The 23,324-nt window shown below is 30.9% G+C and overlaps 1 protein-coding gene across 3 annotated transcripts in view; it reads right to left on the bottom strand.

Annotated features, from left to right (window-relative positions):
* LOC127286831 (transcription factor SOX-13) overlaps positions 1-23,324 on the bottom strand; it is a 209,691-nt gene that overhangs the window by 6,683 nt on the left and 179,684 nt on the right. For all 3 annotated transcript variants that reach the window (XM_051313436.1, XM_051313437.1, XM_051313438.1), the window contains 5 exons: positions 6,148-6,411; positions 5,671-6,040; positions 4,371-4,586; positions 4,072-4,119; positions 186-338 (listed from right to left, as the gene is read on the bottom strand). In XM_051313436.1, coding sequence (XP_051169393.1) covers positions 186-338; positions 4,072-4,119; positions 4,371-4,586; positions 5,671-6,040; positions 6,148-6,411 — 1,051 coding nt within the window. The remainder of the gene's footprint in view (positions 1-185; positions 339-4,071; positions 4,120-4,370; positions 4,587-5,670; positions 6,041-6,147; positions 6,412-23,324) is intronic.

Raw genomic sequence — 23,324 nt, 5'->3', positions numbered from 1 at the left:
CTATTATGCATATTCTAAATTCCTTACATTCGTATAAATACAATGAATTGTCGCTCAAGGAATTTTCATAAAAACCTTTTGGGAAAAATTGACTAGAAACAAATTTTTTTTTTAAAATAAAAAAGTTATTAAGTAAAATTAGAAAAAATAGGTTTTTTTTTTTATTTTTATGTACATGCACTTACCGAGAATTTTGGATATGTTCGAATTGTGCATGTCGGGGCATGCTTTAAGAATCTTTCTTCGTTCATCTTTGGCCCACACCATAAACGCATTCATTGGTCGCTTGATATGTGGCTTGTTCTCCCCTTCCCTTTTTTGTTGCCTCACCATTTTGGCTAAAAGAAAAACACAAAAATATTAATATTAGATTAAACTTTTACTAAAGGATTTGATAATTATTATACTTTTTTGTATATACTTGCAATTGATTTATTATCTAGAGTGAAATTCAACTATTTATGCAACAATTGATAGGGGTAAACGGTACAGTGATTGCCAGTATAAGCAGAAAAGGGGATATATTTATACAAATTACAAATGTTTAATTATCAAAATGAGAAATGAAACCATTTGTAAAGGAATTAAAATATTCTATTAATCTGAAAATAATAATTATTAAAATAATTAAAAATTACAAAATTAGCAAACTTTTTTGGTGCGGCAAATGTCAGACCTGTTTCTGATAGGTTTTTTCGTGCCGAATACGAATTCGTAAACGAAAATCTCCTATCAGCTCTAGTTTTTGAGAAAAACGGGTTTAAAATGTTCAAAAATCGCGTTTTTGGCTAACTTTGAGTACCTCTAACACTGAAACAAAAGGTCTTAGAACCTTCCACTTGAGCTTAATTTGAAGCTTAATGTTTTAACTATTATCCCCAAAAATGACCTATCTTGCACCATAACCTCAAAGTCATTTGTTATCCATTTTTGATTCACAAATATTAATTTTGTAAAAGTTTGTGCGCGTACATCTAGTCCTTGAGGTTAAGGTGCAGCAATGTAATTTTTATGAACTACAATCAAGGGATAAATTGAATTGAAGCTCAACAAGAAGGTTCACTCACCTTTGATTTTATTGACTAAAGTTATTTAAATATTACCAAATAAGTTCTGTAGCTAAATACTAGTTACCAACAATTTTGAGGTTATTACTGAATAATATAATTTTTAGGGTTAATAATACAATTTTGAGGTTATTACTGAATAATATAATTTTTAGGGCTTGTAGTCTAAAATTCAAACTTTATTTTAAGTTCAAATAAAAGGTTCTATAATCCTTTTTTCTTTGCTAGAGGTACGCGCTCAAACTTTTACAAAATTAATATTTGCGAATCAAAAATGATAACAAATGACTTTGAAATTATGGTGCAACATAGGTCATTTTTGGGGATAATAGTTGAAACATTAAGCCTCAATTTAACCTTCGCCGGACTGGATACTTTTTATATACACGGTTGACAAGATCCCACCCAGGGTGGGCCAAATGTTTTCTTCTTTGTATATTGCAATAAAAACTTAGAATCATTCAGTTTTTTTCCAAAATTGTTATATGTTACCAAATAATATATTTTATTAATGTTTTGTTGATTTTTTATTTGTTTAAACAATTTATTATTAATAATTTATAACTTTTTCAAATATACATACGACAGTAGAAGAATTTTATAAATTTGTTACCTTTTCTTCGTAGTTATTAATTCAAAGGTTATAAATAAAATAAAATATATAATTCAATTTGCAACAACTATTATTATAAATTGTTTAAACAAATAATTGTTGCTATTTATTAACATTCTTCATAATATTCCTAGAAAATTGCAATTTTTTTCTAATTTTGCAACTTAACAAGCTCAACATAATAAACATGAAGATTTTATATGAATTTAGTATTCAAACGATTGTTTAAACAATTTATTGTTGTTATTTATTAACTTTCTTGTAGTGTACCTAGAAAGATGCAGTTTATTATATTCCGCTTGATAAATTGCAAAATTAGAAAAAAACTGCATCTTTCTAGGTGCAGAACAAAGAAAGTTAATAAATAATAACAATAAATTGTTTAAAGGTTTAAACAAATGAAAAATGCAACATAATATTTTTTATATCTATTATTTGACATCATAAAACACTCACAGTGAAAAGTCTGCATGATTTCAAGTCTTTTTGTAAAATAGAGTTAAAAAAATATCTGAATCATCCCGGTTATCTCCGTACATACATTGATAAAAGTTATAAATAATCAAGAAGAAATTTTTTTTAAAAATTTGTTTTTACATTTTTTGAAAGTTCTTAAGATTTTGTTCAGTGACTTAAAATCGCGATTCAATTAAGGCAAAACTTTAGAAGATATGGCAATTTCAATTTGTCTGGCCCACCCTGGGTGGGCATCTTGTCAAGCGAAGGTTAAGCCCAAGTGGAAGGTTCTACGACCTTATATTTCAATGCTAAAGGTACTCAAAGTTAGCCAAAAACGCGATTTTTGAACATTTAAAACCCGTTTTTCTCAAAAACTAGAGCTGATAGGAACTTTTCGTTTACGGATTTGTGTTCAGCATGAAAAAACATATCAAAAACAGGTCTGACATTTGCCGCACCAAAATCAGTGTTGGCCTGTGTAATGAATTGTTTATTTAATATTAGTATAAATTTAAAAAAAATAAAAAAATGTTCACATGACAGAAAAAATAGTGATTGTCATTATTTTTACAGTGATTGACCATCAATTTTACAATGATTGCCCACTAGACATAAAATAGTAATGTAAATTATAAATTTTGCATAATTTATTAAAGAATGAATATAATTTGAAATTAATAAAGAAGAAGTAATTTTTAAAATAATTTTCTTTTATTAACAATAATAAGATTCATTAAATATGACTTTTAAGTGTAAATAATACTATTAACCTAAAAAATTGGGAAAATTGTCGAATCTGACTCAATTGTAAAAATAAAAATTATTTTTGGCTATTTTGATTTGATATAATGATTACATGATTTTGAAGTTTTTCATTGCTTAAAACAGTGGGTTTTTATATACGAAACACCTTTTTTTTACCTTCGGCATTTTTTCGACAACCTAAAATCATACTTCATATTAAAAAATTGTTAATAAATTATTACAAATCATTCTAATACATGCTGCGGCTCTAATTACATCCTTATTTTAAAAAATTAATTCACCAAATGTGACGCCGCACGAGAAAAGGGACCTATCCCTGAAATAACATTAGGCTCAGTTTTCCGTGCACTATACACGGAAAACTAAGCCTAATGTTATTGGGATCCGAAATCTTGTGTAACTACTCAACCCTGAACCCACTTGTGGCAACCATCTTGCTGTTTTGTCTCTTTCTTTATACATATTTTCGACAGAGATAAAATAAAAAATGGCTACCGCAAGTGGGTCGACACCAGATGGCGTATCGCAGTATTTCAGATCCCAATTTCGGGGTTAGGTACCTTTTCTCGTGCGGCGTCACAAGTATGAAAAAACGTCAAAAAATTAAAAATACTTATCTCAAAAAAGTCTTGAAAATAAACGGTTAATCACTGAAAAATGACATAATAACCAAAAATTAAACATTGCCCGGAGAGGGCAATGACTGTTATTTGTTATTAATTGCAAGATAGTAGTTGTTCTCTATAATTTTCGGTAAATCGAGTCAAATTACGTTAAAACAAATTTTTTTACTTATTATTAAACTTATTTTCATGAATATAATTAAAAAATAATAATGATATGTATAATTTTTTCGTTAAAAAGTCAAAGAAAGTATCATTGCAAATTTACAACTAAATTGACAAAATTTCAAAGAGCTAAGGACACTGTTCTCGAAAAGCGCTATTATTTTCATAATAGTGAGTCGAAGAATAAAAATCTTTTTACACTATTAGCAGAATATTCTGTAGAATTTATATAAATAAATAAAACAAAATATTATATGTAAATTTCGTTATTATTTCTGTTTGTAATGTAATGGTGGCAATCACTGTGAGGGGGGCAACAACTGTACCGCTTACCCCTACCTAATAAAATTAAATTGATTAAAATAATACAATATATTACCTTTTTCTGTGATATCTTCAGGAACCTTGTAGCCTTGTTCCCTCCACACTGAAAATTGATAAAAAAAAATTCAGTTTTATTCTAATAGGTAAAATTGTATCTTTAAAGAAGAATGGCTCATAAACTAAAATGTTTTTTATTAAGAATTTATTATTAATAAGTGAAGCAAAACGTCATTTTTAATTGGTTGGGGAATATTTAATGCTTTTTGAAAGCTCAGATCTTATGAAAGTGTTTAAATGAAGAAAATGAAAAAAACTTTTTTATGTGTGAATAAAGTTGAGTTAATTTAGACTTACTGTGAGGTGATGTAAGAAAGTCTTGATCATCGGAAGGAGGCTCGTCTCGATTTGACGAAAGTTTGACGGGCCGTTGAGTTTGAGGTGACGGTGGCATTGCGCCCGATGTCGGCGGGAGTCCATAGAGTCCATGCATCGCGAAGTGTTTTTCTACTGCAACAGCTGCTGCTTGTGCTGCCGAATTCACCGACTCCTCTTTCACCATCACTTTACCTACTGAAAAAGTCAAAAATTCCTCTTATTTAGACATCAATTTGACGAATTTCTACATTCTTCCCGTAAAACTTTCAACAAACAATTATTATCATCAAAGAGACATTTTCTTTCTATGTACAAATTTTTATCGCACAGTTTAACAAATATTTAGAGACACATTTAACTCTACTTTACCGACGGAACATAGATTCGAAGCTTCTGTAAAAAAAATTGTCCACAAATACTGAAGAAAGACAAACTTTTAACAGATTAAAAAAAAAAAAATTTGAAAGAATATTTTTGCAAACTGTTTTTTTGGTCGCAAGATGTTGAGTAAAATTTGATTTCAAAGAATCAAGAGAATTTTGTTCCATCTGCGCATATATATAGTAATTCCAAAAAATCGTAAGGAAAATATGCTTTGCTTTGTTGTCAATAAATCATTCATCGAAGTTATGACAGACGATGCAAAAGTCCACATGTCTGAGTTTGTTTGTCTAAGGCATAAGGGAGTTTGGGATGATTCTCAAATGTTTGCAAATGAAGATCTGGGTCAGTGCGAGAAACTATATTACAATATCATTGATATCGCGAAAGATTAACCATAACCCAGATTGCGTAATTGCGGACATATATATAAAATTGTTATGATATTTCTTCAAAGCTGAGGAACTGATTTATATAAAACTTTTTTTTTTGAAAATGAGTGCAAAAGAACATCATTACTTTTGCAGAGAGGTGTAAAAAAGATTGCTCTTTACCAAATATAGAAAACAATAAAAAAAATTTGTGAGGTTATGTTGATAATTTTGATGTATATGGAACCTCTGAAATGTGAACATTCCCGCCATCTTGGAGTGTGTGACATTGACCTAGCGACTGAGACTAACATCTTGGAAATTGGGATCAGAAATCACGCGAAACTGACCCACCCTTGAACCCACTTGTGGCAACCATCTTGCTGTTTTGTCTCTTTCTTTATACATATGTTCGACAGAGACAAAATAAAAAATGGCCACCACAACAAGGCTCTCACCAGATGGCGTATCGCAGTATTTCAGATCCCAATACTTTTTATTAAATAAAAAACTGAAGAAATACTCACTCGGTGACGTGAGGGAGCTCAGATGAGGCGGAAGTCCCGCGTAAGGAAGACTCTGAAGGTAGTTCCTTGGCATTGGAAGGCCAGGAGGAAAGAGTTTAGGAGCCGTAGCCGCCAGCGGTTGCTCCTGATGACCACTGCTTCCAGCGCCATTCGATTGGGAATCGCTGCCTGGCGATAAGGAAGCTGTTGCTCCCGAGGAAGACGATTTTGGTTTTGTGAGATTCAACGGTGCATCCGGATCGGGAAACGAATGCTCTGTTGGAGTCACTGCCGAGACGGGCGTCGGGGAGGTCTCCTTTTCCATTTTCGTCGTCATCTGAGCGAGATGCGCCGTTGCCCAGCTCGGACCGTCTCGATGACTGCCGATCATCTAAAAATTTGATTAAAAAATTAATTAAGTTTACAGATTTAAATGAAGGATATTTTATTTATAAATATTGAATTAAAAAAGAATTTTTCAAATAATAGCGTTCTTACATTGGCGATTGAATTGATATGCTTGTTTCCTGTAGACGCCGTTGACGTTGGAGGTGGCATCTGCGATGAGACGGGCATGCCTTTCATTTGCTCGAAGAGTGGCAGAAAGAGCAAGGATTGTGGACTTGCCATATTCAGTTGGCCTTTTGTTAATTGCGCCTGCAACTCCTGAATGTTGTGTTGCCGCTTCAACTGTTCCGCTTGTAATCGCTGCATCTCGATTTGTTGTTTCTGCGAGTCGACCGCCATGTGAGTGGGATACGTCTGGAAAACACACAAAAAAAGCGACTAATTAGAGCGATTCGAATAAGGGTGGAGCTTCAAGTATACACACAATAGATTGTTACTCGGACCTGCAAAAGTGCTCTGCCTTTTTGCGGGCCATTCTTCTCTCTCTCTCCGTTTTCCCAATCTCCCTTTAACTTTTTTAATTCACTTTCAAGCTATACACGTTTTAATTAATATAATACGTTCATATTAAAAGTCATTTATTTCCCATCCTTTAGATGAGATAGACTCTTTTCTATCTTAGGTTACGATTTTAATAAGCTAGTAATTAATGGCTAAATTTTGTTACGTGGCCACTTATTGACCACATTTCACATTTTGGACTTTATTAAAAACCAACAGGGTTGGGTCGAATTTTTATCGGTTCACAATATGTCCGGAAATATTAGGAGCCAATTAAAAAAACACATGGTTACCCAACCCTGCTTTCTCAGCAGTAAGATGCAACTAATAGACCTTTTCATGCTGATCGTTCTGTCCTTATCTAGCGCATACAATGACGAATGAGTTGGAAGAGGACAGAATGATCAGCATGAAAAGGTCTATTAAACTTGGTCTAAAAATAAATGAATAAATATTTTTAAAAATTTTGGAAAAAAAGTGCAAATTTCAAGTGGAAGGCCGAGAGTCGTCGTCGAAAGTAACAATGTAGATATGCGTGGAAAATTCATCTTCCTTGCGTGTGGGTCGTTTAACATGAGGCTGAAAATTTATAACATGCTAAAAGGTTCCCGTTTATTCGTCATTTTGCATAATGTATATAGACAAATTTTTTATTAAATTTTATTATTCCTTTGTTGTACCGTCTAATTGCGCGTTTACAACTTTTACGGTGACGAATTGTGGATTTTGAAAATTATGGAAAAGTGGGTGTTATGGGGTCGAGTTTGCCGACAAAATTATAGTCGTGCATATATATACAATACACGTTCGCGGATCATAAAGGAGCATTTTTTTTCCCTCCGTCGTGTGCCTTTTACACATATATACAAGGATCATGATAATTTAATGTGGTTAGCTTTATTGTCCGTTCCTGTGGCCTGGCTATGATCCAGATATGCTTGAAGTTTAAAGGCTATTTTAGACGATAAGGAAGACGTTTATTCATCTAGCGAGCGCACCAGCTGAGACGTCACGCACGCACAATATTAAATGTGACTAAAATCTTCCCCTTTTTCCTTTTCTGTCCAACTCTCGCGCGCTCCATGCTCAGCTATTGCAACAAAATAACTCTACTCTTGAGGGTTCTTGTAAATCAGCTGGAAAACCGCAGTTTAATCTTTTTCCTTTTATTATATATATCTCCTTCGTATGTTTTTTTTGTCAAGTTTACCAGAAGCACTTGCTCTGGAGATCTTGTAACGTTTCGAATAAATTTTGATCAAAACAAAAGATATAGTTATGTCCACATAAAAAGTTTTCATTTTTTTTTTTAACATTGAAAGTATCGACCCAACCCTGGCGTATTTGGACAAATGCGATTTTTGTCATTCAACTTGACTATACAGAAAAAGAGAAAAAAGAATTACCGCACGTGGAAAACATATATATCGTAAAAACCCTGTGGACAAGAGTTAATAGTTTTTCGGGTATAGATCCATGAGATGAACGGAATATGAAAGTTCATTATTCATTTGCAAAAGCTCAGTTATGCCGATGATACGTATCCATGACAGCTATACCGCCCACTGTGGCTAAATATAAACAGGCGTGGTGCCAGCAAGTTCCATTCACATTCACCAACACATGGAAGACCAGTGGGTCCCTCTGCTTCTCGTAAGTGAGTGCATAAGAATATGAGGAGGCCGTTCTGAATATGCATCCGCGCATTGACGCCAACTGCATCTCGCCTAAACTTAGCAGCGCAATTACCCAAACATATCTGTATATGTATGTACATATACACATACTACCACCAAAACCACACTTGCACTATTTAAACCGCGCTCTCTTATCTTTTAATCCACTTTGCCTACTTTTCTTATAATAGCAAGGCTCCACGCATTTTGGACAATGAACAAAACTCCATCCATTCACCTTCAATAGTATATCGCGCATACACTCTCATTTTTCGCGCTTTTTCTCTCTAATTAATTCATTACATCTAACTTTGTTATATTCACTTATAAATGAATGAAAATTTTGTAATACAAAAAAAAAATTCGGAGAATTTTAATTTATTTCTAATTTCACACCAAGTCTGATGATTTTATAATGGTATTTTTGTGAAATATTTCATACAATAATAAATACTATTAAATAACTTTAAATATGTTGTAACTTCCGGTTACAATGTGTGTATTTGATACTTTTTTCTTTTTCAAATGTAATTTTGTATAATAAAATGAATAATTTGGTAATATATAAATAATTTTTATATAATATACGTAAATAAATAGATTAGCTAGTTGTATTTTTAGAAATATTACTAGCCTGACCCTGACCAGGGTTGTGTAGTTATGCGCTATTAAGCAGTTATTCACACTACCTTCTCAACCCTGCTCACTTACTGTACAGTATACAGTACAGCCTAGAAAATATTAAAGCTTTAAAGTGTTACTAGAATGTGTTAATAGAATTTCATTGGTAAGATAAAGATATTCAAATAAAGAAATAGATTAAAACTGTTTTGACAGTCGTTAAATTTCATTTTTAAATGCATGTCAATTTTTTTTGTTTTGCAAAATGATTATATTTGTCAAATGAGAGCTTGTAAAATTTTTTGGAGCATCAGTTGATGAGAATATTATTGTTGATGTTCTTGTTCCGGGTAGGGAGTTTCGAGTGTCGCTAAACGTACGCCTGCGACACAGTTTTGGAACCAACTCGCTTATTGTGTCGGGTCTATTTCCGTTTTCAATGTGCTTCTCGACTGCTTGTCTCTGTGTTTCTTGGATTTTGATTGTCAGTATATGAAGGAACAAACAACTGACTTTTACCACGAATATATAGGCGTCTGTCTATATAGGCGAACAGCCAGTCAAATATTGTCATACTCGTTTCAAAATAATTCTAAACACTGTCTTCATCCACGTCCAAAATACACAGCGAATACTTTATTTCTATGAACAGTTTTCCTTTTTTTTTTAATGACATACACAATTAAATCTTAGTTATTTTTTTGTAAATATAATTATTGGATTTACAAAGTATAATTATTATAATTAATATTAATAATATAATAATTATAATAATATAATTTCGAAAATATAACGTCTGTTTGCGCATACTACTGAAATGATTCCTTAGAAAAGTTTTACAGTTCGGATGTTTTAGAGTGAAAGAAACCACGAGTAACCCAACCCTGAGTATGTGATGACAAAAGTACAATTTTGTCCGAATGTGAGACGCATGAAAATCCCCTAAACTTCATATAACAGAAATGGCATTTGACAGAAATTTATATAACAGAAATTTCATTGGACAGAATATTTATATGGCAGACAATTCATATAACAGACTTTTCATTGGACAGACGTTTGATTGGAAAAAATTTTTATCGAACAGAAATGTTACTTAACAGAAATTTTATCTGACAGAATTTCCATTCAACAGAACATAAGTATAGCAGAACTCTAATTGGTCATAATTTAACTTTTGCACCATACATTCTCATCCCTGCTATATTTTTAACTTGTCGGTAAAGTAGACGTAGAGGTCATTAGTTGCTATTTCTTTCTCGCGCCAAAGTTTGAATATTAAATAATATAACTAATATTTTATTTATTTATAATTATTCGGTATTCATTATCAATAATAATGAAATAAAATATTAGTTTTATTATTTAATATTCAAACTTTGGCGCGAGAAAGAAATAGCAACTACTGACCTCTACGTCTACTTTACCGACAAGTTAAAAATATAGCAGGGATGAGAATGTATGATGCAAAAGTTAAATAATGACCAATTTGAGTTCTGCTATACTTATGTTCTGTTGAATGGAAATTCTGTCAGATAAAATTTCTGTTAAGTGACATTTCTGTTCGATAAAGGCCTGAGCAGAATATAAACGTAACCGGAATCGTAATCGGAAACGCAACCGGAAGAATGAGTTAGATAAGGATAGACGTATTGTTTGTCCTTCTCCAACTTATTATTCCGGTTGCGTTTACGGTTACGATTCCGGTTACGTTTCTATTCTGCTCAGGCCTTAAAAATTCTGTTCAATCAAACGTCTGTCCAATGAAAAGTCTGTTATATGAATTGTCTGCCATGTAAATATTCTGTCCAATAAAATTTCTGTTATATAAATTTCTGTCAAATGGCATTTCTGTTATATGAAGTTTAGGGGATTTTCATGCGTCTCGACATATTTTAGTAAGAAATAAATATTTTAAATAATCAGGGTTGGGAATGTAGAATACAATATTTTACATATATAAAATTTTAAAGTTATGTGTAACTATCCAACCCTGCTTATGTAGAAATGAAAGTTTCACATTTCGAATGTTCTAATCATTTGACATAATATATTTAATTATATTTTTAAAGAAGAAACAACGTGTTAAGAATCATCAATGTTAAACGAATCTTCTATTTTCCCGTGTGTATTTCATAGACAGTTAAAAAATACAAGAGCTTGCCATGAATAGCTTTTTTAAAGTATAGTGAACATGAATAGAAGTCTAGAGCCGATAAAGCTTATTCTGAAATGAGAGAGAGAGAGAGAGAGAGACAAGATATCGTCTCTGCCTTTGATTAATCGCATCAACAATAATAGACATTGTAGCAATATATATATATATATATATATATATATATATATACTTGTAAAATGAATCGAGAAGAGATTAATTGTTCAAGGCTCACCATTATTTTAGACAGACACTGTATTCTTCTGTATTATATGAGATTCAAGAGTTTAGGGGGGCGGAGATTATTACGTCATTCATTTGCGCGCGATAAGACTTTATTCACAATGACGCGAGCGCGCACGAGCGTTATCTTATATACTTCAATTTTTCCAGGAAAAACTTATATTGCGGGTGCCGTCGTTCTATTGAACCCCGTTGAACTTCAACGACATCTCGGAATCCATTGTTAATCATAAAATGACAATTTGAATGAATATCAAAACTTTTTCTCATAATTAAACGAAGCGATTCGTAATTTCTCAGCTTATAATTGTATAGCAATTATAAAATTTAATTAATATACTATAATTGTATAAAAATAATTTAATTAGCAATGTAATTATTGTTATTAATAATTTTGTATATTAGAAAAATTGACTATTGTAAATATACAATTTTTTACTTAAGTTACAATTACATCAATATTAGATATGAGAAAATGAAAGGTTTTGATTCGAGTGAAGAGTTGCTGAAAAGAGATATTTTTGGCCATCTTTATTGACCGATGTTTATTATCCATCCGCTTCTAATATTCTTTTGATATTCTTGTGAATAAACGTTGTATATTAACCGAAAACGAAAGCTGGTCACTTGAAATTATTTACATTCTGTTCGATTGGAAAAGAAAAGAAAATAACAGAAAAATTATGATTTAGTTATTGTTTTTATTTCATTGTATAGTTATATATATATACATGCGAGCTTGAGAAAAAAAGGATGAGAATGTGCCACGGTTGGCCGATCTGCTTTTGACACATAAAGACAGCTTTGTTTAGTTTTGACTCAGAGAGTAGATATATTGTATATGTCATTATATGTGTCTGACTCTATACATATATATGTGATTGTCATAAATAAAACGAGAACAAACGTTACCAAACCTTTTTCTCCCAGTAGCCTTTTGTCCATTGATATACTCGTTCTAGATCATTTTAAAACACAATTTGCCACTATGTCAATCTAGCAATGATGACGTTGTATGTAGCATTCTCGATGAGCTCAACGATATGATATAATCTCAACGTATATATAACAAGTTTTTATTCTTCTCTTTCTTACGAAAATTTTTTGAAAATTTAAAAGCGAACATAACCTCTAAATCTGGTCAAAGAAGGTCAGATGTACACTATATATAGTTAAAAGGTATAATGCTTTCTGATTGGCTTGTAATATTTCTGAGAATATTACCAGCCAATCAAAAACGTTAAACGCATATCGACCCAACCCTGTTTTTATCATTCTCAATATTAACCTCGTTTTTATTTTGTTTGCTACTCTTTATTTCCATCTAATTAGTTCAAATATAAACTGTTTTTATTCCATCTTTTGTATATATGTATATATAAATGAAACAATCTTCTTTTCTCGTTGAAAAGAACCGCTTTTCAAAAAGCTATATACTCGCCATTTATTCTGAAAGAGACGAACTTGATGGGAATTAATTCAACTTCAATAACAAGAGTATTTTCCGTGGATTACGGAAATGAGAAAAAATTTATATAGAAAAAGTATAAAGAACTTGAGAAAATATAGTGAATGTCCGAGACAAAAAAAAAATGTGGAGATTATCCGACATGTGCATTAAAAGCATTAAAGCTGCCACGTATGACAGTGGCGAAGCCTCTTAAGGGCGAGGCTCACGCTGATCTTAAGAAATAAGCTGCGACAGCGAGCCAACTGTCAAGAGGATTATTGTCTTCGACTTCTTATCTCAGCGAGAGGAGAGAGAGAGAGAGAGTTTTACTGAAATCGTGTGGGAAGATGCTGTGGCCCCCGCAACCATCCCCCAGGGACCGAGGGCGATGTTCAACCACCTCCCTCTCTTCCTATCCTACCGTTGAATCATCCCTCTCTCTCTCATACACACACATACATCTTTTCTTATTTCCTTGGCGTCGTCGCAATTCGTCGAGTTCTTTCCTTTCACCGTCCACTCCTATCACGTCACCCTTTCTCCACAATCTTCGTGTGTCTCCAGGGTTGTAGTTTTGAATCTCGATGAGAAAACGACGAGAGTGGAAAAATAGGATTCCTTTCAGTGAAATTAACATCTTGAAAGTAAAAAGCTCGCAAAGCTTCTTTATATATATATATATATATATTGCTATATTATAAAAGTACTTCATTCCTTCCAAGTCATGAAGAAATGATAAATAAACTTTCGAAAAGTGAATTAAAAGCAGCGAAAGTTAAAATGGGTTTTTTTGAAAACTTGAAAAGACTATATATTACAAAAATTTGATTGTATCTATAGGTTTGCATGTTTTTTTAAATCTGCCTTTTTATTTAGCATGAATATTGAAATTATACTACTATAATGCATGTTTTATTGATAAAAAAATTTTTGGTTTAGACTACTAAAATTTCGTTAACATTTCTGTGTTACAGAATTTGTTTCGACAAAGTAAGCTTGTTTTAACAAAATTTTTTACTGTCTCAACCAATGTTTGAAAAAAATATTGTTAAATTTTCGAAATTCTTAATTCTTTTGTAGTACCTTTTTTTCTCTCTTTCTTTTTTTTAACCTTCTCAGCGATACACCTTGAGTGTCTTTTTCATCCCTTATACCCTATTTCGTGTTTTGTTATATCCTTCGACGGCGAAACTATATATACGCTGTTAACGTTAACAAATTCCTCCATCCACTTGTCGACGTCAAAACTTTACGTCCTTTTACATTCATTGATAGTCATGAGACTTGGGAGTTTGAATTTAAAAATTTGAAAACGTATTTCAAGAATTTACCAAATTTCCCATTTTTTGAAAGAACAAAAATATTTTTTAAAATTGGAAATTATAAACAATTATTATTGTAAGAAAATAATAATTATAAAAGTAAAAAAAATTTCAAAATTAATTTAATTGTTTTTTCTCGAATCTGCATACGAAGATCTTATAACCGAAGAAACCCTTACCTCGTGCCTTTGACTATACGGAGGGAATTCCTCAGCGAATAACTCGCTTTGATCATCAAAGATCAGCGTCCCTTTATCATCAGCGCTAACTTGTATAGTCAATTATCACACTGAAAAAGTGCATAACTTCTTATAATGAAACCCCCCTCTAAGATATACTTTTGATAACCAAGGGTAAAAGATTTATGACAAAAAAATTTTAATCCTATAAAGAATAACAATTATTTCCCATAATTATTTTTGGAAAATTAATTTTCGCATATAAAATATTGCAACAATAATTCCAACATTAGAATATTGAGGGAAACGTTGACAATATATATTACTACAATTTGTGTTGGTTCTTTATCTAAAATAAATTTTCTATAAATTACAGAAAAATTAGAAATAAAATTATGAGGGGAAAAAAAAAGAAGTCGATGAGAATTTTTATGTTATGAAGAAAAAATAGAAACGTTTGCAGATTGACTATATATATATATATGATCTTGAAAAAGAAGATAGGCATAAGTAATATCATCCGACTTAATGTTGCCTCTTATGGTCTCTCTCGGAGGTAGATAGATGGCAATTACCAAGTACAACCGAGAATAAAATGGAAATGGTTGAACATTGAACGAGGTTATACTTGTAACTTGGGCGGCGTCTGCAAGAGGATCCGCGAGTAGTATACGAATTCCACACAGCTCAGATCTGAATGAGTTTCGCAGCTGCTGCATTCCTCTGCTATACCTATATACAGTCACCGCGACTTTCTTGTCTTTTCATTATATTACACTCTCCATCCTGCGTTTATTTCGCTTATACACCATCGAAATGACGATCCTAACCTTCAAAACATATTAGCTAGCTCTCTTCGATTAAAATGCCGACAATCGATATTGAAAAATCGATACTGAAATACAAGTATTTTCTGTTGTCTAATAATACATGCAGATTTATATTTTTCACTACTAAATTATGATTTCGAAAAAGAGAAATTTCTTATAATTATAGAGGATTTACTAAAATCAAAAAGATTTTTCGTTTTTGTATACTTATACAGAAAAGAGAAAGGTACTTATTTTTAATTATTTGTCTATATATATTTTATACCCAAACTAGTCTAAATACTCGAGTTATTTTTATATTATAATAGAAATCAATAAATATATATATATATATATATTGACTTTCACTTTTGAAAAGTCTAACGACTCGTTTCAATGTTCATTTATAATTTAATAATAATAATATATATCTATATATAATTGGGAATTTGTATGTCGTAGAAAGCAAACATTCTTATCTCTCTTACATCTGCATGAATTGTCGCACATTAAAACTAGAACTCAACACTATATAAGCGCTTATCAAAATGATTTTCTCGTTGTCATTAACATTTTCTGCAGTAATGTTAATGCTCCTTCCTTTTTCGCTCGTTTTTATTTCAATATAATGAGAAACCAGTGCTTCGGGAATATATTTAGTTATGCACAAAAACAGCTTTCTGGTATTAAATTAATATTAAAAAAATTTGACACGTATCGATTTCAAATCTAACGAAAGTTGCACTATTAATTAATGATATTTATATTAATCGAATTTATGTCAATCGATATATTGACAACTATTTCAAAAAAAAAAAAAAAAGAAAAAAGATTTTCCTTTCAAACTTTCTGTTCATTAAATTTATTACTATTAAAAGAGTCATATATTGTTAATATATAAAAAGTTAATTGAAATAATTGCAAAAAAATTAAATATAAATTTTTTAATTTTAAAAAGGTGAATGTTAAAAGGCATATCAGATATCCTGTATATTAATGAAAAATGGTATAAAATGAAAGTTGAAGACACTTTGGCTTTTACAATTAGTTTTGGTCAATTAACTAAACGAAATGTATAATTTTTTAATTTAAGTCACTTTAAGTTTTTATCTTTAAATATAGTATACGCAGTTTATTTTAACATCTAGGTAGATGATATTTTAATTATTTATGATTTGACAAATTGTTCTAAATATTTTTTATCTCTAAAAAAAATTTTCTAACTCTCACATACAAAATATACTATAAGTATTCATAACTTCAAATCAAAATAAAAAAAAATTCACTGGCTTCGTATTTTCTTTTAAACATTTTACATTCGACCTACTTCACAGAATTGATTTTTACAATTTTTACAGTACATAGCATACAGAAACGAATTTCAATGAAAAAAAAAATGAAATTTTGCAAAATAGTATTGATTTACAAGAAGCGTTGCATGGAAACTGAAATACACAATAGAAAAAATAAAAAAAGCAATTCTTTATAATAAAAATATTTTCATGGAAAATTTTTCATATAAAATATTTATTATTAAAGGCGTTGCATAGATACACACAAAAAACACAATAGAGAATAAAAAATATAATATGTGTTTTTTGTATATCTATTGCAATGCAAATGTAATCAGTATTTTGTATGAAAAATTTTGCCTGAAAATGTTTTTGCTTTATTCTGTGATTTCTGTGGTTAATATATATTTTAATTTCCCATTGTGTATACTGCATTTTCTGTTTTCAAGCAACTCTGTTTGTAAATCAATAATATTTTGTAAAATTTCATTTTTTTTAATGAAATTCGTTTCTGTATGCTATAAGGTCAAAGTTAAAATATTTAAAGTGAAGTGAGATCTATAAACAATAAAAATTATATCTTCGCTCTTTAAGTTTCAAACTATAATCACGTATTTTATCTCTCTAAATTTGAATATAGTGAAAAGTGAGCTACTAATTCACATTAGTATAAGAATTTTTACTAATTTTTAGTAAAATATTACTATTTGATTTAGTACTTTCAAAATTTGTTTCTAAAGTTTTAGTAAAAAGTGCCTATAAAAATTAGTGGAAATTCTTACTAATTTAAATTAGTAGCCTCACTTTTCACTAATTCAGATTTAATAGAGAGATATATTCAATACATTTTAATTATATACACAGATAATGGAAAAAAATTTCTCAAAAATATCAAAGCTATTTTTTTCCCTGTAAAATGTTGTCACATATATGTATTGATTTTTCTGTATACACATAGTTTAATTTTGTTTATGTTTTCAAATTGATAGTTTATCTTAAATCAAAAATAAGTTTTATAACAATTTTTTCAGGCAAAAAAAAAAATAACGTGTATATTATTGATTTTTGTTTGCGGTACCTTTAGAGACACAAAGTGAAAAAAGGTACAACAGATAGAATTCAGCAACAATTGTAAGAAGACGCAAAAAAAAATTGTACAAGAAAATGTTAAAATTACTTGTAATTTTTGGGTGTGTTTTATTGTGTTTATTCTGCCTAATGGATATAAACAACAATTAGGTAACGCAGATGTGGCTTCAAGTAGAAAATCGAGTCCAAAAGTCAGGCGAATGAACAGTCTTGTCAAGTACATCGCTGAGAAGGCTGCCAAGCATCAGGTATAATGATTCTCACTGATCAAAAATTCACTAATCAATCGTTCGAAATCAACAATTTTGTTCAAAAGATTAATTGCCATGTGCCCACACTTATTACGACAATAAATGAGGAGTAAATTTTCAAAATCTGATAAATCCTTTTTTCAAAAAAATGAAGATAAACATAAATTTAATATTTTAAGGACCTCACAAATCTTCCTGTCGCTGTTAAATTTAAGAAAAAAAATTTGTTAACAACGAATTTTTAATTCAAACACAGAAAATTAAAAGGCATTAAAATAAGCTGCAACGCTTCTTATTTTAATCCAATTTTGCTTATTTTAATCCATTTTGGTATTAAAATAAGCAAAATTGGATTAAAATAAGAAGCGTTGCAGCTTATTTTAATGCCTTTTAATTTTCTGTGAAACTTTTGGACATAACCAAGATGAGTTATAATTTTTATGTTTTGTATTAGAAAAAATTAACTAACAGTTGTATTAGGTATAGAGTATCCTCTAAAATTTTCCTAATGGATTTGTACATTTTTTTATTAATAAAAATCGAATTTAAATTTAGTTTGTTATATATATATACAAAGATATTTAATGGATTTTCTAACTTCCCTTAAAAAACAAAAAATATAGTGAATTTTATAACTTATTTCTGTTAAAATAATTTTTTTAATTTTAGGTTTGAGACAACTGGATTTATGAAATACCTTATATGAATATAATTCACTTATAAATGTGAAATATTCGTCACAATTTTTTAGAGTGAAAGGTAAAAACATATCTCCTTCTTTTCTCTGGGGCAAAATTTGAAAGACATATTATAATAATCTGCAAACGGGATGAAAAGAGGCAAAGATGAATTAATAGCAGAATAATAAGAGTTTCGGAAGGGGGAAGAAAGCCCGCCACGTGCACCGCTTGTGTATTATTCTCGCCTCAAGTGGATCCCAACAAACACGAGTCTCTCTCTCTCTCTCTCTGATTCTTTTTTTAAATCCAACTTTGTCTCTTTCTTGCAACTAGAAACCGTGACTTTATTCTCAGTACGCGTGGTGCACATATAAAATTAATTAAAGTCGTCGGATTCTTAGGGGGGGGGGGGGGTAGTATTGTATACATATACCACTCTGTGGTCCGCATGAAGAAGAGGGTGTCAGTGAGAGAGTATATATACACTCTGTGCGAGCAAGAGGCGAGGGTATTGTAATAAGTTTTTTTTTTCTTTTTCTCAACCCCTTCTAACCTTCGTATATATATCCATGCAATGCAATCGCCTTGTTTCATTCCACTATATTCTCTCATTCTCATCCTCGTTCTCACTACTTAACTTCCCCCTCCCCTCCTCCTTGACAAGCTCACGCAGACCGCGTGGCCGCTCAAGTACTAGCAAACCTTGCCTTGTTAAGAATAAATCACCACCACCACAGCGACAGTCGCGTTCAACTCAAACCACGGAAACGAGGTTCTTCATTTAGTAATTGTAAGCAAATTAACGCGAGAGAGTAGCAAATTGTCTCACCACGAAGGCACTCGACAGAAATAAGGGAAAAATTGTTAATTTTCGAACTTGTTCAATAATAATGATAATATAGTACGGAGGAAAAATTATAATTATATTTGTGCTATTTATTTATTTATATAGTCAACATCGAAAATGAAATGTATTTCAAAAAATATATAATTTTCAGAAAACAATTTTCTTAAATTAAGAGGAAAAGTCCATTTTATAACCTCTTATGTTTATAAATAAATGTAAATAAAAATATTTTTCCTTCAAAGTCGAAATTTTTGTTTTCCATTTTGAAATGAAGAATGATAAAACAAGAAGCCACATTTAAACTATCCTCTTTGATTAAGAATATTTCATTTCAAAGTGAATTTCCTCTTTTTAAGAAGAAGAATAACAAAAAAATTTATACTCTGGAATATTTTATTCTCATTTTGAGAAAATGAATCTGAAAATCAGCCTATATCCTCTTAAAAGAAGTATATTTTTCTTTAAAACTTGCTTTTTTTCTTTTACAAGATAAGAATAAATATAGAATGACTAGAATATTTTTCTATAAATTAAAAGACTTTACTCTCATTTTGAAAGGAATATAATTGTATTGTGATTATTTTTGGTGAATCCTCTAAAAACAAGAGTATATCCCCTTACAGACTAAAATATTTTTCTCTTATTTTGAGAGGAATAAAGGTACTAATAGTAAATTCGATTATCTTCTCAAAACTAGAATATTCTTCTATAAACTGAAAGACTTTACTCTCATTTTAAAAGGAATATTGAGTATCCTTTCAAAACGCATATAAATATATTCTTCCTTACACTAGAATAATTTACTTCTATTTTGAGAGGAATAATTTTATTATAAATATTTTTTTGTAAATCCTCTCAAAACAAGAATATCATTTTTAAAACTTAAAGATTTTAACTACTCCTATTGTAAGAATGCTAATATGAACACATGTGCATATATCCTCTTAAAACAAGAATATTTTCCCTTAAATCAGAAGATTTTAATTTTATTTTAAAAAAATGAGGAATTAAAATTTTCCAATCCTGTTTAACACAATTTTCCCAGAGATTATATGCCTGACAATAATATCCTCTCAAATTGAGAGGAAATCTTTTTGATATCACAAACAAAAGGGAAAAAGTTTCACTTAAAAAAAAAAAAAATGAAAATAATTTGAACAAGTCCACTTGAAACTCAATTTTTGTCGCGTTGATCATGAAGGGTTCACGGAACTCAATGTTTTATATGCGACGTCCGGTATACATATATATGAAAACATAATATAAGGGAAGAGAGATAGGATAGAATAACGGATCAAGTATAAGGACAAACAGTGGCGTGTGTTTGTGAAAAGAAAACGGCGAATGAGAGAAATCGATAAAAATGCAGTGCCCATTGAAAATACAATGGAACCTCAGATTCTTTTTCTCTCTCTCTCTCTCTCTCTCTCTCTATTTCTCGTGTGCCCTCGACAATGAGGACTCCTGGATTTAGTTAACAGCCTTCGTAACGCGAACAATGCCAGTGCTAGATAAGAAAAAGACTCGAACCTATTGTCTGTTGGAGCCCTCTCTTCTCCGTCTCTTGCATCTCATATCAAGAAGGAAGAATGGAACTTGACCGATTATAACATTGTTCAAATGACTTAAACGATTCTTCTTCGCGGGACTTACAAAATAGAATCCTGATCTTTTATTCAGACAATAATCACATTCTTCACTGGTATATATAACAATGGCACTTTTCATTATGTACACATCCGGCAGTATTTTCAATTATTCTTCAATAAAACAAAATAAATTTTTATCTATACTTATTTTATATACAAGTTCAATTAATTTAAAATATTAAAAATTGTTAATATAACCTAAAAAAATGTTTCCTGTCTCTGAAAATTATTATAGACACACCAGAAACATGCTATTCAAAAGAGATTATGAACTTCTCATCTCAAGTGTGAAAAGAAAATAAACAAATCTCTGCGGTTCTTATATATATGCGAAAAAAAAAGAAAGAAAAACAGTGACTCGCATTTTCGAGGCTTTGATTTGAGGTTACGAGTGTAGAAGAAATTATTTCCAAAAGACTGCATTCTCGGAAGTTTTCAAAAGCTCAAAGAAAAGTTAATCGCAGTCGAGAAGCAATCAACAAATGAGCGATATATATTTCTGCTCAGGCGAATAAACGAAATTAAAAGACGGACAAAATCAGAAAAGTAAAGAGGAATTATTATATATATATTCATATATATTAAAAGGAGTGTGATATATACTTTCTGTTACTACGATAACACACATAGTAATTATAATTGAAAGTCGGAGAGAGAGTTTTATTATTTTTCTTCATCTTGACGGGACGCTAACGATCCTTGAGACAATGATACGAACAGTGTGTTAATGAGAAAAGTAATTATGCGCGAGTTTTTCTCCGAGGAAAAAAAAAATCTGACTCGAAAAGAGGGGGGAGAGAAACCTTGTAATATAAGTGTAAAGTAACCCCACAACGATACTCTCACACCTAAAAATCTACGATGCATGAATTTCTTATATAAGAAGTTCGTCTAACGATGTACTTTCTTCTATACGCACATAATCTAAAATATATACATATAAACATAAATCGACTTGATGTTATTTACACTTGTATTACATTATAAAACCATTGAATTATTGAAGCATTGTTTCTTATAGTAGAATTCAAATGATTATTATTTAATTGTGCGAATTAAGTGCTATAATATACACCGCATGAGAATCAAATAATCGACAAAAGTGCTCCCTAGTGAGACGTGCGTGACAACTTCATGAAATTAGGGAACGTGACACGAAACCCTTAATATACGATCGTGATTGTCATATAAAATATTCGTTATTCTTTCAAATTTGAAAAAAAATTACGTTATTCATTTTTTTCGGCTAACCTTTACCTTATTTCCATTTATTGGTGGAATAATTTTAAAGATATTGCATTTTAATTATTTACAACTTAATATTTGACTCCAAGTTTATAACCTAAACATTTTAATTTATCCTCCCCCCAAAATACAAAATCAGTAAATTACAGTATGAAAACCATATTTTACTTTTCATTTTTTGGTATTAGAAATTTTTACAGCTTTAGTTAAATGCTGAAAAATGCCATCAATTAATATGATATACCCTCGTATACATTTTAGAATTTTCTTTTGCTGTTAAAGAAGAAATACAGAAAGAGACGCGATGAGATCGAGAAGAGAAAAGGGAGCAATTTGAACATCAGTCGGTTGGTTTAACGAGGTTAGTTGCAATTACATGCATTAGTACGAAACGAGGGTGGAGGACCCTATGACGACATTCAGTGTGGAATTTACGACTCGTGGATGAATCAAGAAGAGTGAGATGTCAAAATTGGAGGGGAGGGGGATGGTGCATACTAAAGAGAAAGAGATGTGAAGCAGACAGAAAGCAATGACACTTCTAGATACTCAGTCACCCTCATTTATTATTATTGTTTCGGTAATGAATATTTGTCACCTGAATTTACATTTCTCAATAAATACACAACCTTCACTTCCTTTAACCTATTCTTCTGACCTCAGCAGAGTCTTAAAACAGGACAGGAGGAACTGCTATTAACTTCATATAGAGAAGAATTGGAGAAATTAATCAAAAAATATTAGAAATAGATGTACACAAAAAAGGTCAAAAAATGAAAAAACAGAGAAAAAGGGAAAGAGAATCAGTTCACGCGTCAATTATTATTTTGCGACATATACGACATGCTTTTTTAACAGTTGCAGTCGCTGGAGAAGTGCGATGTGCACCGTTAACGTTGGTCGTGGTACATACGCGCATGAATGCTTTACGATCAAACGATAAACATCATGATAATTCTTTGATCGCTTGAAAAAGCTCTGCTACCCTTCAGAATGTGATGCTCACCGACTGGTGCTTCGCTCCTCTCTTGGAGGAAAAAAAAATTCTTCCATATATAACTGCCAGCGTTCATTTAGCCTGTTAGATCAGCACAAACGAACCCAGACTTGTGGAAAATTCTTGCTTCATTTTTACCTCTAATAATTTTGAGTATCGGATAATCATTTTACGATTTGGTTTTCTAACGCTCAAATTCTTGAGAACATACATCTATACAATCATTCAACGTTCATACACTCTGAAAAATGGAAACATATT

The sequence above is a fragment of the Leptopilina boulardi genome, unplaced genomic scaffold, assembly GCF_019393585.1.
Source record: "Leptopilina boulardi isolate dan_hultmark-lab unplaced genomic scaffold, ZJU_Lbou_2.1 LbouV2_362, whole genome shotgun sequence".
Lineage (NCBI taxonomy): Eukaryota > Metazoa > Arthropoda > Insecta > Hymenoptera > Figitidae > Leptopilina > Leptopilina boulardi.
Note: the sequence above shows the minus strand (reverse complement) of the source record. Positions and strands in the feature narration are given on the sequence as shown.